Source organism: Melozone crissalis, unplaced genomic scaffold, assembly GCF_028551555.1.
Source record: "Melozone crissalis strain CALT ecotype California unplaced genomic scaffold, PUWL_Pcris_2 ptg000016l_1, whole genome shotgun sequence".
NCBI classification, from domain to species: Eukaryota; Metazoa; Chordata; class Aves; order Passeriformes; family Passerellidae; genus Melozone; species Melozone crissalis.
In genome coordinates this window covers 6,941,695-6,961,654 of record NW_026535794.1, presented here as the reverse complement: position 1 = coordinate 6,961,654, position 19,960 = coordinate 6,941,695, and the positions used below count along the sequence as shown (strand labels likewise).

The window sequence follows — 19,960 nt, the reverse complement described above, 5'->3', positions numbered from 1 at the left end:
AGTTCTCCTGAACCTGTGTAGTGCAGCTGAACCTTTCCATGCTGCTTTCTCTTTGAGCAAAGTGAGCTCATGTTTCATTTGTCAAAGCCAAGTACAACAGAGATGCCACTTTTTAAAATTAATTAGTTGAGGATTTTCTAGCCCAGTGAGTTAATTGATTTGAGGTTTATTGTGAGTAGAATAATAAACACATCAGCTGGAGAAGGCTAGAAGTCATGCTCTTAGTTTAAAATGACAAATTCTTTTACCGATGTCAGAAAACAGGTCTTGGGTCTAATTTTTGGACAGTGATCTATGAACAGTTTCCATCCATCTGAACCTTTCAATAAATTTGATTTGATAATCCATCAAAACTTCTGACAAGCTTCCCTGGCACAGTGTGGGACATACTGAATGAAGGACAACACTGTGCAAAGGACCCAATTCAGGTTTATAAAAGCATTTTCTTACTCACAGGCACTCACATGCATGCTAGCCAGAGGTCCATGCTCCCCAAATTTTGCACCATTTTGTGATTTGCCCTCTCTGTGCTGCAGCAGTGTTGTATGAAATGGTTTGTGCTGCTGAGTGGGTTTGTGGGGATGCTCCACAAAAAAGGTGCAAAGGATGGAGCAGGGAGAGGAGGATTCATGGGGCTTGAGTGTGAAGCTGGAGTAAGCAAAACTGTTGTGGTGAATGTGATCTTGAGAGCAATGCCCTGAATAGAAAACTTCCTGAAGGGAAAATTTTAGTCAGTAACCTCTGATTATCCATCTGTGGCAATAATCTGTAATTGGTGTTCTCACACAGTGCTGCCCCTTTGGTCTGCTTGGGTATTAGAATTTGTTATCCAGCTGAACAGCTAAACTGAGCATTGCTGAAAGAGCCAAATGGCAGAATTTACTTGATTTATGACAGTCCTAAAACCAGCAGTGGTGACTGCTAAGTGACAAACCTAAAGCCAGTAGAGGGCTTACAAAGGTCCCTGTGCTTGGGATCTCCAAGAGGGATCAGTAGACTCAACTGGTTCTAGAAAGGGCACCAAGTGTTAATGAAATCCAAGTTTTCTTATGTTGGTTTTAAAACAAAACAAAAAGGGTTGTGGATAGTTTGTTTTGGATTTTTTTTCTATATAAACTTTCTGATATGCCCTTTTCTTTTGCAGTTCACAGAATATTTGAACATTCTTCTGTATCTTAAAAAAAACCTCTTGTCTTAGATGATGAAAATATTAATGTGTGTAGCTGATATGTGAAACAAGCACTCAGAGCCTTTGATGATCAACCATCAAAGCACCTCAGTTCTTTAGTTAAATTATTTTGAAGCTTGCCTTGGGTTTCCTGTAAGCACACTTCATCTGTTGGCAGCTGTGGTGGGTTTCTTTGTAGTTTGCTTCTTGCAGCATCTCCTGCTGTTCACAGCTCTCTGAGCCCCAAATGTGGGTGAGTGCAGGGTTGGGAGCCCTGTGTGGGTGTGTGACACAGGACTGGGGTGACAGGAGCGTGGGAGCAGCTGTGCCACTGTGCCAGCCCAGGTGTCCTCCTGTGGGCATCCCACTGCTTCTCCTGCTTGTGGAGAGCCTGGCATTGCCCTGCCTGCCTGGAAATCCTTTGGCTTAGGTTTTGAGCTAAAAACCTTTGACTGTTCTTTCTGTCATTTTGTTTTGTTGCTTTTCTTTTCTTTCTTTTTTTCTTCTAAACCAATTAAAACATCAATTACTAAAAGCATCCCTCCCTCCCTCCAAACTGGAATTTCAGCAGTTGTTCGGGAAATCAGCTTCTCCTCTCCTCATCCCAGGAGAGTTTGACATTGCCCTCAGGTCAGGATATGACACTCCATATCAAGGTAGACATTTAATTGTGTTGATAAATGCATGCAATTAAATTTTGGCTGAGGGACACATGTGGAGGTAAGCCATGAATCAAGTATTCTTCATCAAACAGAGTTCTTTGGGAGTACAGAGCATTTCATTTCAGGGTCACTGTGAATGTATCTGCTTCACTGCCTGCCTGAGCTGGGCAGAAGGTCTGGTGTCAGATTGTTTGCTTAACCTCAGGATAAGGTTTCCACAGCTCTTCATGTTCACAGCCTTTCCATGAAACTGTTTAATGGTGAGAGACCTGCACTTGGCAACCTGAGCTGCAGCTCCAGCAGGATGAAGCTGTTTGCACTAAAGCCTTTGCTTCAATTCCTCTTTCACACTGGCATAACACAGAGCACTGAGCATCCAGAGGCCAAAACTGCCTTTAATCCATGAAAATAGAGGTGCACATCTAAATTCCACGAAAGTCAAGACTTTCTGGAGGGAAGGTGAAAGAATTTCATGTAAGATAATGCTTAATACAGGAGCAAGAGCAGCTACAGGTGGCAAACAGTGCCTGTGGGATTTATTCTGTGTTTAGCACCTATATTAGTGCTCCCTCCTTTGTGTGTGGCAGAGAATAGGTGAGTTTGGCCAAGTTTTAGAGCACCTTGGAGGATTTCTGAGAGACAAGAAGCACCAGTGGCAGCTGAAACAAGCAGGCAGCTGATAGAAATGGGCTTTTGGCAAAGGAACCCTCAGCAAGGCAGCACCAGCCCAAACTTGTTCAGGAGAGTGAACCTCAAAAATGAATGTGTGGTTAGCTGAGTTTTTTCATCTTTTAGAAGAAAGTATTGCCTCTTGCAGCAAAGCTGGTTAAAATGTGTTTCTACCTCCATGAAAATCAAATTTTGCTCTGTTATGTGCATTTAAAGACATTGGATTTACTACATCTGACTTTTTCACAGTGACACAGGGGAAGATTTTATCACTGGGCTCTGAACCAGTGGAACAATTTCCAGAATTGTGTGCCTGAAATTAATAGTAAATCTTTACTGAGCCATCTAAGTCAGTTGATCTAAAAAAAAAAGCAAAGACCTCCTTAAAACAAATCAAAACAAAACAACCTCAGAACAAAAACAAACATACAAAATCCAAAACAAAACAAAAACCCCAAACAAAAAAACCCAAACCAACCAAAACCCAAACCCACCAAGCCAAACCAAAAAGCCAGAAATATTTTGGCTAATTTCAGCAATATTTGCTCATCCCCCCTGTGAAGGTGGTGAACAATAAATAATAGTTTTCCACATGGGGATCTAAGTGTTGGGTTTTGTCCTTAAAAGCCAGAGGGAAACCCTTCAGATGCAATCAAAGGGATAAATAGTAAGTAATGAGGAGAATTGCTGATCTGACATCTTGTATGTTTGCTGGTGTTCACAGAAATCTTTCAAACAAATGCTGGGGATTAATGCAAACCCACTTGTATATCTGTCTAGATTTTGTTGGATTAAAAGCCAGTCTGCAGAAAAATAGGTGGATTATCAGCAAATTCTTACTAGTGGCAAGGGAAGACAGGTAGGGAGAGATGTTCTAAATTTTGAGGAATGGTCAAAGCCATGGCTGTGGAGTGACAGATTTGGGCTTTGTTGCAGATGTTAAGAGCATTTTTATTTTTCTCTGTTTGTCATAGAAACAAAGACCAAAAAAGAAGCTGAGATTTAACATTTTTCTCAATTTCATTGATGTATGTAATAAATAGCCATTTCTTTGGGATTCCTTTGTGATGGGCCACAGTCCCTTGAAGTTTGTTTAAACAAAGAGTATTTATGCTCTGGTATTATCCAGACCATTGGAGTGAAGAATGTGTAAAAAATACTAGAATATGAGAATGCAAATAAGAAGGTTAGCATGTCTTATCTCTGAGTGTTATATGAAACATCTCCATGTAGCAGTAGTCACATATCCATGCTGTCAGATAAATCCTGAAAGATAAAGCTCTCCTGATTTTTCTGTGGTGTGGGGGCTGTGTGGAGCTTCTGTGCAAGGGAGGCGTCATCAGAGGGGTTCTGCCCCATGCTGATGTGCTGCTTTTTCATTTAACCACAGAGTTCAGGGGTGATGAAGAGAGTTGAAATCTCAGATATTTTTTAAAGGAGAAAGCCCACCAGACACCCAGGGATGGTGGCTACCTTGGGATTGTCCCCAGCCTCAGAGAGTGGGGCTGGAGGAGCAGCTCTGCCTTTTCCAGAGGTGACATTTGGGGTGAGGCTCCTCACTTTATGTGGCTGTGCTGGCAGCTGGAGCAGCTGTGGGTGGCTGCAGCCCCTCAGTGACCCAGGAGAGGCTGTGCAGCACACAGGAAGCCACAAGTGAGAGAAGAGGGGACTGAGAACCCTTTGGAACCTGGCCTTGGGTCAGCTCTTGTTCCAACCACGGTTTCTTGGCATGGGTTTTGTAATTAAAGACATGTCACTGCAATTATATGGCATTTGAGTCAGTGCTGCTGAGGGCTGGCCAGGGCATGCTGCTGTTAAAGTCGCCCATCATTTTGGGATGAGCACTCAGGCAGTGTCTGGAGCTTTGTTGGAAGCAGCTGGAAGCCACAGTGGCTGTCACAGAAAATACCTATAGCCCCTCTGTTTGGAAAGCTGGGATATGGAGACAGTGAACATTGTCAGTGGAGGAGCTCACAAAGCAGAATGGGTAAAAAATCTGCTGCAGAATGGGAAACTTCTATCCAGTGCCTGCAGCTGCTTGCCTGGAGAGCCCAGTTACAAACTCAGGAATGAGGAATGCCAGCAGAGCACAGAGCTACAGCAGTGGTGCCAGGGCTTTGCCGTGCTTGGCTCTGGTTTAGCCAAGAGACACCAGAGAGGATCCAGCTGGGCTGGGAGCCTCACCTGTGCTTGGAAAAGAGAATTGGAGAGTGCCATTATCAGCACTCACACCATCATTTTCACTCCTTTATTGAATTCTGTATTTAAGAAGTGTGCAGTGGGAGAAGGCTTTTCTTGTGCCCAAGTTCAGTGGGAGCCTCCTGGCACTGCCTCCATGCACTCCAAACACATCCAAGTGCTCTGATGGTTTCAGTATCATCAGACTGGGGACGGCAGCAACAGCAAAAGGCATCACCACAAAATGAGCCTGTTCAGTCATCTCCACCTTCCTTTCCTCTGCCTATCATTTTGTCCATTCCAGTTTTAAAGCTGAGAAGAAGAGATATTTTTCAGGGCTTGTTTCTGCTTCAAAGTTTCCATCAGTTGGGTTTTTTTTTTTTGTTAATGTCAAGTTTTTCTGAGTAAATTTTTTGCCAGTGCTTATATTTTAAAATTTGGAGTGCTACAACAGGAAAGTGTCTTCTCCTCCCCACAGAGCTGTTAAAGTCAACAATGGCCAAAATCTCACACTGTAATGAGAGGGAAAACAGGATTACATTGAATAGATGAACTTCACTGTTTTGTGCTTGGCATCAGCTGGGAAGAGTTATGAGGTTGTGGTACCTGTTTTTGTTGTATTCAAGTTTTATTTACACTTTTGAGATGATGCAGTCATGATGTTTTGTCCCCATCCATGCTAAAATATATGGGTTTTTTTATGAAGAACTGGAAGAGGAAGGAGAGCATACCCTTTGCTTCAGCATGGCTAAACTGAGTTATTCCCCAGTGCAGAAAGGCTCTGCAGGAATGGGGACTTGATGTTTGGGGTGGCATTGTTGGAAGACCTGCTTGCTTATTGAAATCCTGTGACATTATTAGATAAATTTAAAAAGTGACACTAAAGAAATTATCTGAACAGCACATCATTTCCTTTGGAAAATAACCCTGCAGGGTGCTGAAATCTGCTGCTGTGGGGCAGCAGGATAACTGCATCATTCCTCACTTGGGAATCATGTCAGGGACCAGACTGGAAAAATTGTCTGCAGTGGATGTTTTTTACTTCTCTGTCATCTAGCTGCCAGGAAGAGGAGTTCAGAGCGGTATTTTGTATATGCACTTTGGTCCTGTTTCTGCACGAAGCTCCCCAAAGTCCTTCCAAATTCTTTACCATAAAGGATAATAAAACACTACAGTACTTCATTAAATTACATCCAGAACTCTTTTCTCCAAACACTAAAGCACAAATCAGATTGGGAGCAGAACAACAATAAAGGGAAATACTGGGAAAAATTCGCTTCCCTTTGGAGTAGCTGGATTTATGCCATCCGTGAAAACCTGGAATCCATCCACTGTAACAAAAAATTAGCAGGTACTTAATAATGCTCTTTTTTCCCAAGACTCCATGGATACCCACCAGCAGTGATTTACTGTAAGCTCTCCATGAGAAGCAATGTTAAATCCTGCTGCCTTCTGCTTTGGAGGTCACGGAGAGACAGCTGAGCAAATCTCAGCAGTGGCAAATGCAAGGCATGAAATACTGTCACTGGGAAAGAAGGAGAAAGTCTAAATCACATGAAAAGATTCTCATATACTTTTGCCATGCTATTTTATAAAGTATTTATATAACTGAAAGGATTAACTTGGAGGGAAAAAAAAAGGCAGGGAAAAAATTTGTATGGCTTCTTATTTATGGCTTTACTATGGTTGAGGAATTAGTTTGCATTTTACAAAGCCAGAAAGTGGGGGAGGAGGGAGAAGGAGGCATCTGAATAAGGAGAGATATTTGCACAGATCTCAAAATGTTAAAGAAAACCTAAAATCCCAAGGAGTTACTCCTGTCAAGTGCAGACATGCAGGCAAATCCGAGGCTGGAGCAGGACTCGGTATCCAGGCAACGTCAACATTTCTTGTTAAGCTACTGCCAGTGCCACTGACAGCTTTTGCCACTTTATGGTCACATTAAAAAAAGAAAATGCCTGACATCACTGAAATTCTTCGAAATTACTTTCTTGTCCATCCAGCACATGCAAAGCTCAGCAGCACACAGAACATGCCCATCTTGCAAAAATTCCAAGGAGAAAATCCTGTGATGAGTTCATGGCTGGGAACTTGTGTTTCTCTCTAAACCTGGCACTTTTGCTGGCACTTTGTTTCCCCAAAGTTTCTTATCCTCTGCCTTGGACACAGATATTTGCTGTGCATTGGGGAAGGAATCATGTTCAACTGAGCTATTTATAAGCAATTTCTGCTCCTTCACTGAAGGCTGCAGGATTAAAGGAGCCTTTGCTGTCCTAAGGAAGCCTCCAGCTCTTCTTTCCTTGTTCTTTTGGCATGGTGCAAAAGCCAAGGAGGTAAATGAGGTTAAGAACTTAATTAATACACTAACAATTCTGTTGTAGGAGGGGGAGAACCCCTTGATTTGCAGCCTTAAAGGGGTGAGGTGGGACTGGTGGGTGCAGCCTGGTGGGCTCAGTGCTGTAAAGAAAGGACACTGGTTTGCCATGTCCTTAGAGAAATGCGAGTTGTTTTGTGCTGGTGTTGTTGACACAGTGGAAATTTTCTTGGAGCTGAGCAGTTAAAACTGTTGAAGAGCTTCATTCTTCACTGTGGACCAGCTCAGGGAGTTTCCCCAAAGCTTTATCCAGTAAATTGAGTGGATCCTCTCCATGTTTTTGTGACGTTTCATTAATTAATGTAGTTTTAAAGTCTGAATTTTGTAGCATGTGACTGTAAATAGGGAGGATTGAAGGGTGCAGGGGGAATTTGAAGGGCTAATTTAGGCTGGTGGTGTTGAGGGCTCTGATTCAAAGATGAGCAGGACCTTCCTAGTCAGTGCTGTGCCTGGCACAGGAGCTTGTGACACATCTTTTAACACGTGTAGGAAAAGAAACCTCTTGGAAATTAATTTAAAGACATCTTGAGAAGCTCAATTTTGCTGGCAATGAGCCTGGGTTTTGCTACTGAGGCCAGTGGAAGTTTGTTCTCTTGGGTTGAGGGTTGGTGCTTTCCACCCTGCACTTATCCCTCTCTGAGCAATTCCTCAAGACACAGGAATTTTTGCTGTTTGCCTATCAACACATAGGTTTGTAATGGATACAGGCAGCAAATAAACAGGGAGGAAAGCCAGAAACCTGTGGTTACTGTAAAAATCTACTTCTTCTGCTGCGGGTCTTCATTTTCTTTAAGATTTTTAATTAACCTTCTGGTTAATAGGAGTAGAAAATGGATTAGTCTAAGCATGAGACTCTTGCAGTGCAGTAATATCTGAAAGCAGATTTTCATCTGAAGCTGTCCCACAGATGATGTGGGTTTTTCCTGGCTGTGCAGTTGTCTCATAGCAGAGTTTAGAATAAAAGCAAAGTCTATTAATTCCATACTCAGTCCCATTTCAGTGTTTCTTCTTTCCCTCCTCTGCCCTGAAAGTATTTTATTATGACTGGAAACAAGCTACCTGGTTTAAAGGAATATGTGGCTTGGAGCAGTAATTTCTGTTTGTGTCTGTTCGCACAGAGGTTTTAATATTATTTTTTTTGCTCCAGTGACGTGCTTGCAAATAAGCTGAGCGTCAGATTTGCCAGCCCTTATTGCCAGCTGCCAGGTGATGATGGAGTGGGTTCTTTCCACAAATATGTAATAATAACAGAAGTGTTCAGTCTGGAACATGGGCAGGTTTTTATAGACTGTTTTAGGCAACCTTGACTCTGAGAGCCAGAATTACATCAGGTGGAGAAAGCTCCTGGGCCTGTGATAGAAATGTGCACCTGAGGGAGGGACTAAGGATGCAGAGTCTTTTGGGGCAGACCAAGAAATTCAAGAGTCTCTGCTGCTGGAGAGCTCTGTGAACATAACACTGAGCTTCTGCTTTGTTTCTTGAAGTCAAATTTAAGAATTATGGACAGCAGAGCTACTGGGTAGAGTGTTTTCTACTTTAAGCACTGAAGCCACTGCATGAACCTTGACAAGATCTGGGGTCCTGATGGCTCTCTGCAACAAATTCAGGTCATCTGTGGTACTGTTTTAGATAATTTTCAATTTACTTGACAAGGTACAAACAGTATTGTGATTGGCCCAATGTATTGCTAAGCTAAGTCACACTAAAGAGATTCCATGATTCCAGAAGTCTCTCAATTTGAGGCTCGGTGTGTTTTGAGGAAGTGAGCAGGGAAAGATGCTGGCTGCAAATGAAGTGTCAGCTGGGATGTGCCTGAGCACTGCTCCTCTGATTCATTAGGGGATCCTGAAACAAAAATGACCAAGGAAACGCTGTGTAAGGAGTGGCAGTGGTGTTATCCCTTTCCCACTCTGGCTTTCATGCAGATCCCCAGGGACACAGCTGACAGCCTTGCCAGTCTCTTCCTTTATCATTAGCTGCTGTGAAAAGTTTCAGACTGTTTTTTCTCCTGCCAGGTATTGTGTGTGCAGACTGGCAGCCTTGGCTTTTCCAGGAATATTTTCTTGCTGCCTTGTAGCTCCCAGGTTTCCAGCCCTTCTGTCATCTCGAGGAATAAAGACTCAAAGCTTTCTCTAGTTCATGTCTGCGTTGGTCCCAGCCAACCCACTGAGATTTTTCACACAATCCTAAAAATAACAACTCTGAACTTTACAGTGCCTGGTTTTCACTCATACAATGAATGAACAGGGAACTTTGCACCACCCAAGCTGTTCCACACTATCCTTTGAATTGTAGGATTGTGGCTCCCACAGTCACAGCAGCTTTTTAGCTGGATCCTGGGGATCCTTTTTTCCCAATTTGCCAGTTGAATTGGTAGAATAATCAATAAATGGGAAATATTTGGGTGGTTTCTAGATCATTGTCAAGAGTAAAACAATCCAGTTTTCCCATACATGTCCACTGTCTCTTTCTTTGTCCCTTCTGTACCTTTGGAGATTGTTAAGGTGCCTCTGTACCACCTCAAAAAGCTGCAGTCTTGTCTTTTTCTTAGTGCTTTCATCTCTCTTCAAAATCAGAGTTTCAAAGTAAAGTTTCTTTTGCTATCAAAATTGCTCAGTGTGATATGGGTGCAAAAATGTAAAACAAACCCCATTAAAACAAACAACAACAAAACCTGGAAAAACAAACCAGAAAGATTTTCTCTTCCAGACCTCATGTGTATGAGAAAAATGTATATTTTCTCCTCTATATTCCCATCTCTTCTGGCATATTTGGAAAACTAATCCTAGTAAACTTCTTCTCTCCATATATCTATGTCTACGTCTATATCATCTATATCTATATCATCTATCTATCTATCTATCTATCTATCTACCTATTTTCTATATATAAGATGGTGGTGGTTCCTGAGGTATTTATGTTGAAGATTATTCAAGATACCTTGAAGAGCTGGTTTGCCAGTTGTTCAGTTATTATGACATTAAAGTATGCAAAGCACTTGGCTTTATTCCTTTGCTTCGAACTAATGATGCTTCTGAATCATTAATTTCTTGCAAAAGTAAAAGTAGAAAATGAAGACAGATCTTGAGGGGGTTTTCTGGATTTATTTTCTGTGGTATTTTGTTATGGTTTGGTTTTGGGTTTGTGTTTTTTTTTTTGTTTGGTGGTTTGGTTTTTCTATTTGTTTGTTTGGGGTTTTTTTTATTTTGGGGGGGTTTTTTTGGGTTTTGTGTTGTTTGGGTCTTTTTGGGGGTTGTTTTGGCTGGTTTTGATTTTTGGTGTTTTTTGAGGGGGTTAGTTTGCTTTTGGTTTTTTTCTGGTTTTTTCTGGTTTTTTTGGTGCAGGTTTGGGGGTTTTTTTAAATCCCTTGTATTTATTTTTAAGAAAAGGTCTACTGTATTTTACTAAATCTTGAACAAACAGATGAAGGGTTTTGCTTCAATTCAAAAAGACTGTGCAGGGTGGATTTCAGTGCAGTCCCCTCTACATAGAGGATTCCTCCCTTTCTATTGCATTCCCCTGGCTGGAGCAATCCCACTTGTGTTAAGAATGCAGAGTTGGGTGATCCTGTAGGAATTTTCCCTCTTGGCATCACTCCTGTGTTCAGTTCATCAGGATGGAGTCCTGTGCAGTGTCCTTGGCCATTGGTGTAACCAGACTGGCAGTGGCTGTATCATTGCTGAAGTCCTTCCCATGGATACCCTGGCTAGTCCTTGGGATTTTGTGAGCTTTGAGCTTGAGTTAATGAGCAATTCAGCTCACTGCTACAAGATCCTGCTCTCACTGCCAAAATAACATTTATGTAAATGCCTATAAGTGACCTCAATGTAGGTTTCAGGTTCTTCTGCACCATCAGAGCATCAAAGAGCAGGAGGGGCACACAAATCCTCCTTTGCCCTTGAGATTGGTGGAGAATGTTTCATTCCTCTGGGAGTTGCTGCTCCCTTGCAGCTGATTTTTAATCAGTGAAGAGTGGGAGAGTCATTGGTGAAACTGCTGGAGTCAGGAATGGGAAAGGCTTCTCAAGCATTATCCAAGCATTTAGCTTTTCAAGGTGTGGTTCAATTTTCTCTTCAGTCAGCATTTCTGTGCTGTCTCACAGGTCTAATAGGATGCTGCTGGCTACTGTCTCTGATTTTATATATGTAAAATAAATATAGCGTATTTATGTCTTATTTCATCCACTGTGATATAGCAATGGGTCATTTTGGGGTGACTGGTTTGTGTAGGGTTGACATGCAAGGACAGCTGAGCACTGGTGCCAACTGTTGCTAACTCAGTGAGTTCTCTTCTCTTCTCTTCTCTTCTCTTCTCTTCTCTTCTCTTCTCCTCTCCTCTCCTCTCCTCTCCTCTCCTCTCCTCTCCTCTCTCCTCTTCTAATTTCCAAAGACTGAATCAGTGCAGGCCTGTATTTCTGTACAGTTGTGATGCTCTGATTTTTTAGTCTCTTATACTCTTTCAGATTTGGGAAAGTTGTATAAATTTCACTATTCAGGTACTGGCCATCCCTAACATATTACTTCTTTTGAGCAATCTCTGTCTTATTTCATTTGCTGACATTCTCTTTGTGTTGCATTCAATGCTGGTTTTAAGACTTTAATTTAAACTGAAGGCCCTACAATGCCCATTTTAACTTTAGCATCATTTAATCTGTTCCAATTCTGCATGAGAAGTGAAGAAGCAGTAAAGAAAGGAGGACAAGAAGAGGACAAAAAGGAGATTTGTGATGTTCCAGTGAATTCTATCTCTTTCCCAAGGTTTTGTGGATCAATATATTTGAAAGACTTCAGAGAAGCAAGAAGAGATGAGAAAACCCCAAGTAGAAAATGCTTCTAAGGAATTTATTATCTCTGCTATTTCTTTTTTTTTTTTCTTTTGTAGAAGTTACTGCTGAGATGTTTTTCTTTAGCTGAGAACTTACTAAATTTTAGAAGTGGTGTTGTCACCAGACATCTTGTACTTCCTGGATTGAATACTGTTTTGGTGTTTTGAGCAGAGCCAGATTGTGATGCATTTCAAAACAGCTCAGTTTTTCACAATAGATGTGAAATTGTTGAAGTGAGTGCTGGAAACATATGCACCAAGTTTATTAGAAGAATGTGGGGAAATGATAAAATTATCATTTGGATGGGATCACAGTCATCAGTCCCAGCTTATTGCTCTTCTGGGATAGATGCTCTAGGTCTGAAAAAGTGTTTTTCTTACTAGAAATCACAATTATGCCAACACTACCATTGCTATTACTCCCATTCCTGCTGGTTTGTGTTACAAGCTCTGGAAAGGTAGGATAGGAAAACATCACAAAGATGCCAGGATGTAATTTATAAGTAATTTACCAAGAGTTCTGGGGAATGCAGTGTGCACCTTCGGGGACGGCTGGAAAGAAGTGAAATTAAACTTTTAGATTTTTCTAACAGATTTTTTAGAGATTGAAATCTTTCTTAATGTATAGTGAAAGCAGCATGAAGGAGTATTAAAAAAGGGGGATGAAAGCTCATTACACAGAAACACTTGGTTATGATTATGGGAAGTAATTGAGCCCAGCTTGGAGTCATAAACTTGCAATTCTTTTATGGAGTGTGAGCTGGGCTTGGAGCAGATGGAGAAAGTGGTAGTTTGTGTTTCTCTTTGAAAACATGGGCTATATGTTCTGTCCAATCAGCCTGCAAATGGTGTTCAGGCCAAACAGGCTTTTTGTTACCGTGCATTGCATCACCTGGACTTGAGTGGGGTTTTTTTTAGAGCAAAGATCTCTTTTACATATTTATTTGCGTGTTATTTTGAAATATTTTCCACATTTTCTATTTATATGAAGTATGGTTGCAGTTAAGATCAGTCTGGTGTTGTAAGATGTGTAAGCATGTGCCAGCATCACTGACAACATTAGAAAATGTTCAATTTTGCCAACATCATTATGTAGAGTTTAAAAAATGAAAATTAGATAAAACATATCCAATTTAGGGGAAACTTTTAGGACAGCATGGCAGAGAAACATGATCCATGTAGAAGTGCAAGCAGCATTTACCTTTCTGAGCATGGATCTGAACTTTATTTCTCTTAGCAATGACAAAAACAGAGGGCATTTTAAACGAGGAAATCCTCAGCAATGAGGAAAGGGAAATACTTGGTTTTGCTGATTTGCAGTCAGCAGCCAGTTCAAACAGTAATTGTCACTAAGGGGATACATATTGCTCTCAGCCTTCCTGTTTTGAGCTAAATGAGCTCTTGAATTTCGAGGAGGAAAACGTTGTTTTATCCATTTTCACATGAAAATAAATTAGATAGTGTTAACTCGTCCCCACTGCCTGCCCTGTGTTCTGCTGCTGTGTTTGTATACCAGGTTCAAGCTCCTGTTAAACAGGAAACTGAGGAAATTGTTTGAAATACCAGGTTTTAAAGTATTTTCCCCATGGCACAAAATTTACACCTCTGTGAAATGGATGAATCAGTTTGTATTTCAAAGCTCTGATGTCTGCACTTGTTTGGTGTGATGGCATCTTCCATATTTTCTGCCTGGTGACCAAGTCTGAGCACTCAATTCTACCTCAGAACAAACCTTCACATCACATCCAGAGAAAAAAAGATTTTTGTTATGTTTGTGCCTGAGGAGTCGTGGTAAATCACTGGGGCAGGTTCTTTTATCCTAAGAGATGGAGAACTTAAAAGTAAAAAGAGGGAGCCCAGCCAGGAATGGAGGTTTTTGGGCTGAGGTCTGGTGAACTTTGCAGATATAATGGGATTAGGGAAGTGTTTCATTCACATATACCAGTGTTTGTTTGCTCCTTCCCCAAAAATAATTTTATTAAGCTGCCCATTGCTTGGTATCTCTCAGAGTGAGTTCATGTAGGATTTTTGTAGGGGCACTATGTTATCCTTATGCAGCTAAAAAATCATAATATGGGATAACTAATTAATGTGGCTTGACAGGAGTACATTTCATGGTTGCTTGGAGGGGATGGAAGGGATTTGTGTTTTCAGTCTCCAGAACATAGATGGCCCCAAAGGAACACTTTGAAGCACAGCTTTTTATTATTAGTTTTACAAGATCCTTGCACTGGAATCATTAAGAAGATGTAGTACCTGGTGTAAATGTGCAAGTATCTGCTAGACCATTAGCTGTGGGAGACAGACTGATTATACCCAAAACACTTAGTGCTTTTTTAACAAATTGCTGTGAAAGTCAGTTGTTAAACAGTGTTGTTTCATTTTCTAGTAGCTCTGTGTAGAAACATTAGAGTCTTGCTGCTTCCCTTAATAAGGGGAAATGAGCCCTCCTGGTGCAATGGCCCTGCTTGAAAAGGTCATCAGTGACCATTTATCCTTGGTTTCCATCAAAAAGGGGGCTGTTTCCATGCTGAAGCCATAGCAATTCTTATCTCATTAAAAAGGGATTTAATTTTTTTGCTTTCTGATAACATTAAGTCATTCCTAGCAATCCTTTGGCCACTGAAGAGTGAGGAATGCTTTTCTGAAATAGAGGGAGCCTGAGGTTCAGACTGCATTGGGGGTGTAGGCAACATTTCCTGTGGTTTTGGCCAATTAAAGAATGGACAGGGAATTAAATAACTGTTGTCAAATATGCCAGGGGTGACTCTGGATCAGAAAGGAGCACTGTTCTCCCTGTGCATGGTGAGAGAAGGATGACTAGGCTTAGTTTGCAGCAAGGAGAATCCAAATTTGGTTTGGGGGAGTTGGTTTTCAAATGGGAAGTACTTATGGAAGTGGGTTGAGAGCCAGCACTTGAAATGTGCTTGTGGGGAGAGCCAGAGCTTGTCCCAGGGCAGCTGCTGCCTCAGTGCTGGTGCCATGGTCATGGCAGAGGGAAGGGAGGGGACAGTGCAGATGAAGATGCAGAGGTAAATGTGGTGGTCACATGCTGAAACCCAGGGCACTGGGAATATTTCCCTGTCTGCTCTGGGGTGCCCTGGCCCCCAGGGGAGCACTGACTTTGACCCTCATTCATGGAGAAAATTTTCTAAACTTCAAGATAGACCAGGATCCACTAAGGTGTGAAATGGATTGTGGAGAGTAGTGTAGGTGTATCACTTAGGTGGGAAATTTAGGTTTTGGAATTTTTAGTGTGTTGTGGATGGAAGCAAGATGGAGGGCACAGGGTGTCATCCTGGGTTTCTTCTTTATGCTTCTCCTTCTCCATGGGTTTGGGTGGCATTTTGTAATTGAGTGGAAAAGTCCCCATTGCAGCTCTTTGGGATCAGTTATTGGGTTAAAAGGGAAATAATCCAGGTGTCAGTTCTTAATTGGATAGTTTAGCTTTAAAAGGCCTTGTAACAAGAGATTGTTGGCCATTTTGTGGTGCTTTTCCAGTTCTCTGAGCCTGGTGTGGACAGTGTGCAAAACTCCAGATAAGATAACAATAAACAGGAACCTGAAGACCAAAAAGATCCAGTGTGTCTCTTTCCTGACACAAGACCACTCCAGGAGGGTCTCCCCCAACAGGGGAGCCCCTTGGGAGGGCCCAGCCAGAGTCCCAGAAGTCGGGGAATTGGTGACATGTACCCCACAGTCACACAAACCAGATGGGGTGTGCAGAGCTTAAGGCTTCTTACAGCTACATTAAACCAAATATTTAAGTAACACAGACACTTTCCCCTGCTGATTCCTCAACTCATTGCTCCATTTGCTTCTCCTCTGTGCTGGGTGAACAGTGAGCCTCAAGGGAGGGGCTGGAGAGGGGGCTTTGTAAACACGCTGTGCTGACAGGAGATTTTATGCCAAGGATTGTTATTTGGTTAAAAGCAGCAGGATGTTCACTTGCAGAGCTGAAACAGGGCACAGAGATGAGAGTAAGGAAAGTGGGAGGACTAGACAGAAGGGGAAAGTCTGAGAACAGCTTCACATTAATTATCATCGTGCCTCACTTGGATATCAGTTCAGAGCCTTGTGTGGAACATAATTAAGTGTCTTGGTAATAATTTGATTGTTTTGGTTGCTAGGTGAAAGAACAATGGTGTCTTCTATACTGTCTTATTCTACATTCTTCACAGAGTAGACTTGGGGGAGCCTCTGGTACCTGAGAATGACAGAGGAACCTGCTGTCACCTCTGCACATATTCTTGGGGGCCCTGAAAGCCCAAGTCATCTTTGCATTAATGCATATTTCTGAATAAACAGAGCTTGGAAGGAATATGTGTTGATAAAGGCCTTTTCTGCAGCATTCAAGGCTGGGCTTTGTTTTGTTCCTAATGATATTAAGTCCCAGAAGCAATGATGGGCACAAGGAAGGAGTCTTGTTTCTTTGTAGAGGAAAAAGGTGAAATAACCTTCAATTCTTCCTAGGAATTAAAAAGATAAGACTCTCATTACTCCCATAGGGTTTGATTTTTGAAAGAGCTGAGCCTCACAACCTGATGGTGTCCAGAGCAAAGGCTGATGCTCTGTAACTTTAAAAAAAGCTTTTGATTTAACAGAGCATTTACTATGATCTTAGGAAGGTTGGCTACAATGGTTTGACTGTGCCTTGGATCACACTTACTCCCCTCTCCAGCTGCTCAAGATCCAGCCCACGATGATCAACCCTTTCCTAAAATAAACAGCTCTAAATGCACAGCCTCAGAGCCAAACATCATCATACAGCCTGGCTGATTGGGATGAGCAACAGTCTCGTGCATGTTTGTCTCATTGAAAAGACCACGAGGGGGATTTAGCTGGGTTACAAACAGCTGTGCTGGTGCCTTTTGCTTTGCAGAGAGCAAATTTGGACAGAGCAATCTGCGCTGAGCACAGGGATATGTGCAGCACGGGGAGGGCACATCACAGAGAAGCTCCAGCTACAGTTTCCAGAAAGTATCAGCCTTCTTTTTATGAATTGGCAGGAGCTGGGTGCCATGAGTCCATCAGTCATTAGCTGTGGAGGGCTGGGCATTCCGGAGCTCACGGACAGTCAGCTGGGCTCTCCTGTCCCTCCCAGGACCCAGCACACGTGAATCAAAATAGTTGGGTGATGTCACATCGTGGTGCCAGTGTGCCTGGGACACTGCTGCCAGGAATTGTCTGTCCAGGGGTGGTTTCCTTTTTCAGCCTGCTGGAAGAGTGGTCATGCCCAGCCGCACGTGACGGTTCCCCTCAAGAGGGCTGGTGGCTCCTTCGCTCGTCAGGAGTTCCTGAACAAGGGAGCTTATCAGGCGGCTCCTGACCTTTTCCACACGAGCTGTTCCACTGGGAAATGTTTTGGTCTCCAAGGCTTCTGACAGCTGATGTATAAGAGCTCAGTGGCTGCAAGCTGGGCAGACTTTGAACTTCTCCCCATGTCCAGGGCAGTCGCTGTATGCCGGAATTAAGGCTGGAAGCGCCTGGCGGGCAAGGGTCGGCAGCCTGCTGCAGGACAGCTCCGCACAGAGACCACAGCCAGGCGCCTCAGAGCTGAGCTGCTGAACAGCTGGACTTCTGCTGCAGCCACACTGTCTTTCTGGAGAGCTCTTTTCTCACGCCTGGGCTTTTGGTGCGAGCGACGCCTCGCCTTGCCCCTCGTGCTGCTCTTTTCCTCCAGCCCTGGGCATGAGCGCCAGCTGCGGCCACGCGAGTGCATGCTGCAGCTCATGAAGCGTTTTGGCAGCTTCAGAGGGAGCAAGAAGAGAAAGGAGCGATGCAAAATCTTGGAAAGGCGCCACTCCGACCCCCAGGGCCTGGCTGGTAAGGAGTTTTGCATCCAGCAAGAAGGGACACTGCTCTTTGGGACAGGGGGATAGTGAATAATTGAGCAACAATGTTGTGCTGCCCAGTTTCACTGACTGAATTGTGCATTTGTTGTGTGGAGGTTATTTTGGTGTTGGTTTGTACCAGAGATGAAATTCTGAGCTGATACCTGTAACACACATCAGCCATAACCTTTAGGAAAAGAGGGGTGGTACAGGAAGCTTTGCAGTAAATCCCATGGCATTCAGAAGGGACTGCTGACTGATGTCTCTTTAAATGAACAATATTAACCAAGTTCTAAGTTAGGCCTAATAACTTGGGTTGAGGCTTCAGGCTTTGCACCCTGCACTTATCCCTCTCTGAGCAATTCCTCAAGACACAGGAATTTTTGCTGCTTGCCTATGTACACAGGTTTGTAATGGATATAGGCAGCAAATAAACAGGGAGAAAAGCCAGAAGCCTGTGGTCACCGTAAAAATCTACTTCTGCTGTGGATCTTCATTTTCTTTAAGATTTTTAATTAACCTTCTGGTTAATAGGAGTAGAAAATGGATTAGTCTAAGCATGAGAGTTGCAGTGCATTAACATCTGAAAGCAGATTTTCATCTGAAGCTGTCCCACAGATGATGTGGGTTTTTCCTGGCTGTGCAGTTGTCTCATAGCAGAGTTTAGAATAAAAGCAAAGTCTATTAATTCCATACTCAGTCCCATTTCAGTGTTTCTTCTTTCCCTCCTCTGCCCTGAAAGTATTTTATTATGACTGGAAACAAGCTACCTGGTTTAAAGGAATATGTGGCTTGGAGCAGTAATTTCTGTTTGTGTCTGTTAGCACAGAGTTTTTAATAGTTTAATTGTAATATCTATTGAAACATGAATTTTAAGTAGACAAAAAATTCTTATCAATCTCTTAACTAATGCATTTAAAACCATCATTTTGATACTGCAGTTATCAGTACAATTGTGTTTGAGTTGCAATTAGGGACCATTCTCTCTTAATCAAAAGCTTTTCCTGGTCACTGAGTATTAGCTCCAGCACAGGTGCTGAGTTTATTGTCCATTGCTCTAATCTGCTATTTTTAAAAGATTACTTTGTCCATTGCTCTAATCTGCTATTTTTAAAAAAGATTACTTTTCTCCTGCTATTTCTTTCCTGTATGTAAATAAACAATGAATATAGTGAAGTTGTACTTATTGGCTAATGTGGTTGTTGGAAGATTGGAAACTAAACTAAAGAAATTGCTATTTTTGGGAAATAGGAATTAAAAAGATAAGACTCTCATTACTCATATAGGTTTGATTTTTGAAAGAGCTGAGGTGTGTGTGTCAGAGAGTATCTGTGTGTCACACAGGGATCAGCTGGTCAGGGGAAAAGGGATTTTTCAACAGGATCTGGCAGTTGTCTTAATAATGCAGAAATACCAATTTTAATGCATTTCCTAATGCTTATGGTAGCTGTTTCTCTGAAGACCATGAGTGTTACTGAGCAATTCTGTTCTGTGACTAAGAGGGTTAAAACTGATGTTACACTGAATCAGCTGGATAAGGCTCTGTTTAGAGAGGCTGACATGTACAAAGGGTAAGAAAGGTTCTTTTACTCTCTATTGATCTGGAATCACTGTGTCACATCCAGCAGAATGATGGAAGCAGGAGCAGTGTTGAACCAAATGCACAATGTGAGACATACATGTACATTTAGTGATGGGGAATTACAGATGGTGAATGGGTTGGTTACAGCTGCCCAGAGGCTTTGGTTTTCTATTTAATGTTTTCCAATTTATTTAGTGGCTGGTTGCATAATTTTTAAGTTGTAATCTTCACAAATACTTCTCCTTTTTTTCCTGTTGTGTACAGTTAAGTGATTTTAAATCTGAAACTGTTTACTCTGTCCTGTTTGCATTTCCCTAAACTCACCTGAGGGTTTCAGTGGGAGTGGTAGGAAGGTCAAGGTGATGTGAATGAGAATGACCCAGGTCTTTGGAATTTCACAGTGTCAGCAACATGCACAAAGACAGGTCACAGGGTTTATGCAGCAAGAACGGGAATATTTATTTATCTTAAATATATAAATATTATTTATCTTAAAGACATAAAATTCCTTCCCAAATTTCTGATGAAACGTCCTAAATTCTCATGTAGAATGAAAAGAAAAATGTGTGCAATTTGTTGATTGACTGTTGAATGGCACTTTGGACACTAATTCACTGTCTAATTGTGGTTTCATCAGCAGAGGAGAATAGCCAGTATCTGCAAAAGGAT

The 19,960-nt window shown here is 42.1% G+C and overlaps 1 protein-coding gene across 4 annotated transcripts in view; it reads left to right on the top strand.

Moving 5' to 3' along the window:
• PRKAG2 (protein kinase AMP-activated non-catalytic subunit gamma 2) overlaps positions 1–19,960 on the top strand; it is a 222,932-nt gene that overhangs the window by 90,980 nt on the left and 111,992 nt on the right. Inside the window, exon 1 of one of the 4 annotated variants that reach the window (XM_054274318.1) lies at positions 17,171–17,701. The exons of the other annotated variants lie outside the window; for them this stretch is intronic. Within the exon in view, the coding sequence (XP_054130293.1) occupies positions 17,596–17,701 (106 nt within the window). The 5' untranslated portion in view covers positions 17,171–17,595. Of the gene's footprint in view, positions 1–17,170; positions 17,702–19,960 lie in introns of those variants that run through there. 4 annotated transcript variants of the gene reach the window in all.